At 38.4% G+C, this 1,886-nt stretch overlaps 1 protein-coding gene across 1 annotated transcript; it reads right to left on the bottom strand.

The window, feature by feature from the left end:
- Positions 1–12: 12 nt before the first annotated feature.
- On the bottom strand, positions 13–1,699 carry LOC140966479 (uncharacterized; the record flags this gene model as incomplete). The annotated part of the gene is made up of 5 exons (XM_073426753.1): positions 1,100–1,699; positions 514–550; positions 354–432; positions 186–231; positions 13–111 (listed from the first exon to the last, which is right to left on the bottom strand). Coding segments are annotated over exons 1-5 (690 nt in total), but the record flags the coding sequence as incomplete, so codon positions are not given.
- Between the last annotated feature and the right edge of the window lie 187 nt (positions 1,700–1,886).

Below are 1,886 nucleotides of genomic sequence, written 5' to 3'. Positions count from 1 at the left end.
ATCAAAACCAACCTCTAATTCTTCCAAATTCTTATAAGCTCCACCGTCAAGTTTGTTCCTCACAGTTCCAAAGTCCATAGGGTGCTCAATTATTTCACCATAATCAGGTAGCTGCAAGAAAATTAATTCCATATCAGCCCCTCCAGAAACCCAGAATTTTAATCAATCTTTGAATGTACCGTCACCTCATTGGGATCCACAGGCTCAGAAAACACCCGGTAAATATCTTTCCTGCAGTAAATCCATCCAATCAACCAACACTGACAAACTGAACATTGGAAAAAAGAAAAGTGCGATATAAAGAAGAAACAAGTTTCTAAGCAAGCAGAACAGGTAGACAAGAAAGCACTTACTTTTGGAGCCTGTCAAGAATGAAGACCAACATTGTTCTGTCTGGCAAAGGTGTTGTGGGACAAGAATCCATTGGTGAACCTGTCGACGAAAATGAAAAGCTCACAATCAGATAACCCAAACACAGACGCAATCAAGAAAGGGTGTGGATGTGATTAAAACCATGTAGAGTTTCTGTCACTGTCGAAACCTTTTTTTCCTGCAACAATCATCAAAACCACGATTATTTCGAAGACAACAAAGTGGTAAAATTGAACAAATAACAAGAAAAGACATCAATAAAGTCAAGGAGAGAAGGACTTGGGGAGAATAAGTAAATAAAACTGAAGCACCAGCTAGTTATAGGTAATATACACGTAATTTGTTTTAAAAATGGCTACCCTTTACTAAATCAATGATCTCCATAACAAACTTGCAATTAAACGAGGAAGAAGATTATTGATAATCAAACCAATTTATCAAAGTGAATAAAAATCCAGCTTTCTTCGAGGAAAAATGCTCTAGAAATACATAAATAGAAATAAATCTATCATGATATGTGAAACATTTAAAAGCTAGGAACGTGGAAAACAAAACCAGATTTCACGCAAACGGAAATCGAATTAAATAAGTGTTTCCTTTTTTTCCAGCACACAAAGATTCAGACTTCACCGAGTCAAAATAAAAGCACCCGCTTCCGATCTTCAAATCCATGTTAAATTTTCCTTTAATTTTCATTTCTAAAAAAAAGAAAAAATAAAAAAGGGACCTGCATGGAATCAGCATGGTTAGATCCACGATCCACGGTATTAATCTTTCGTTTCTTATCCGACCCCTCTTGATCATCAGAATTCGGGTCGAAATCCGACCCGGAACCCGAAGCATAATCTCGCGGACGGCGCCTGTTATTCTGTTGCTTCTGATCAATGTCCTCCTCATTGGATTCAGGCAAACGAACAACCAACTTGACTTTTTTCTCCTTCCTCTCGTCTTCATCCTCGTCAACGAATTCATTCAAATTGTCCAAACTTTGGCTCCGGCGAGCGGATCGGCGGTCGCTGGATGGAGTGGCAACATAATTAATTGGTTTCGTCGGGGTAGAAGGGAGATAAGAAGCTTTAGGAGGGCGTCCTTTCTTCTTCCTCTTCTTTAGCTTCAGCTCCGCCGTGGCTGCGGCGGTTCCTGCTACCTTGCCCATGGTAATGGGGAAGGCTAAAGCTTGCCTTTTTCGTTTACTTTAGGTATGGTTGGTACTGTGTTACGACGTCGTTTATGTGACAAGCGTATCCGTATCACGTAGAGTTTAGAAAACTCCGTTCTTCGGACAAGTTGGCGGATCTACCCAACCATCTCGAGCCAACTAGTGCTTCTTTACACCGATTTTATTTTTGAGTTACCACAAGGTCTTCGAACCTTTAAAAATTGATATTTTAGTGTCAGATGGTTCCCAAATATAATTTTGTTAATATTAATTTATTACATATTTTTAAAAATATAGGAAATTTAATTATTTTTGATGACTTTCATGGATTTTAGAAATCTAGAGGTATTCAACA

This window comes from Primulina huaijiensis, unplaced genomic scaffold, assembly GCF_012295235.1.
Source record: "Primulina huaijiensis isolate GDHJ02 unplaced genomic scaffold, ASM1229523v2 scaffold206666, whole genome shotgun sequence".
Taxonomy (NCBI): domain Eukaryota; kingdom Viridiplantae; phylum Streptophyta; class Magnoliopsida; order Lamiales; family Gesneriaceae; genus Primulina; species Primulina huaijiensis.
Note: the sequence above shows the minus strand (reverse complement) of the source record. Positions and strands in the feature narration are given on the sequence as shown.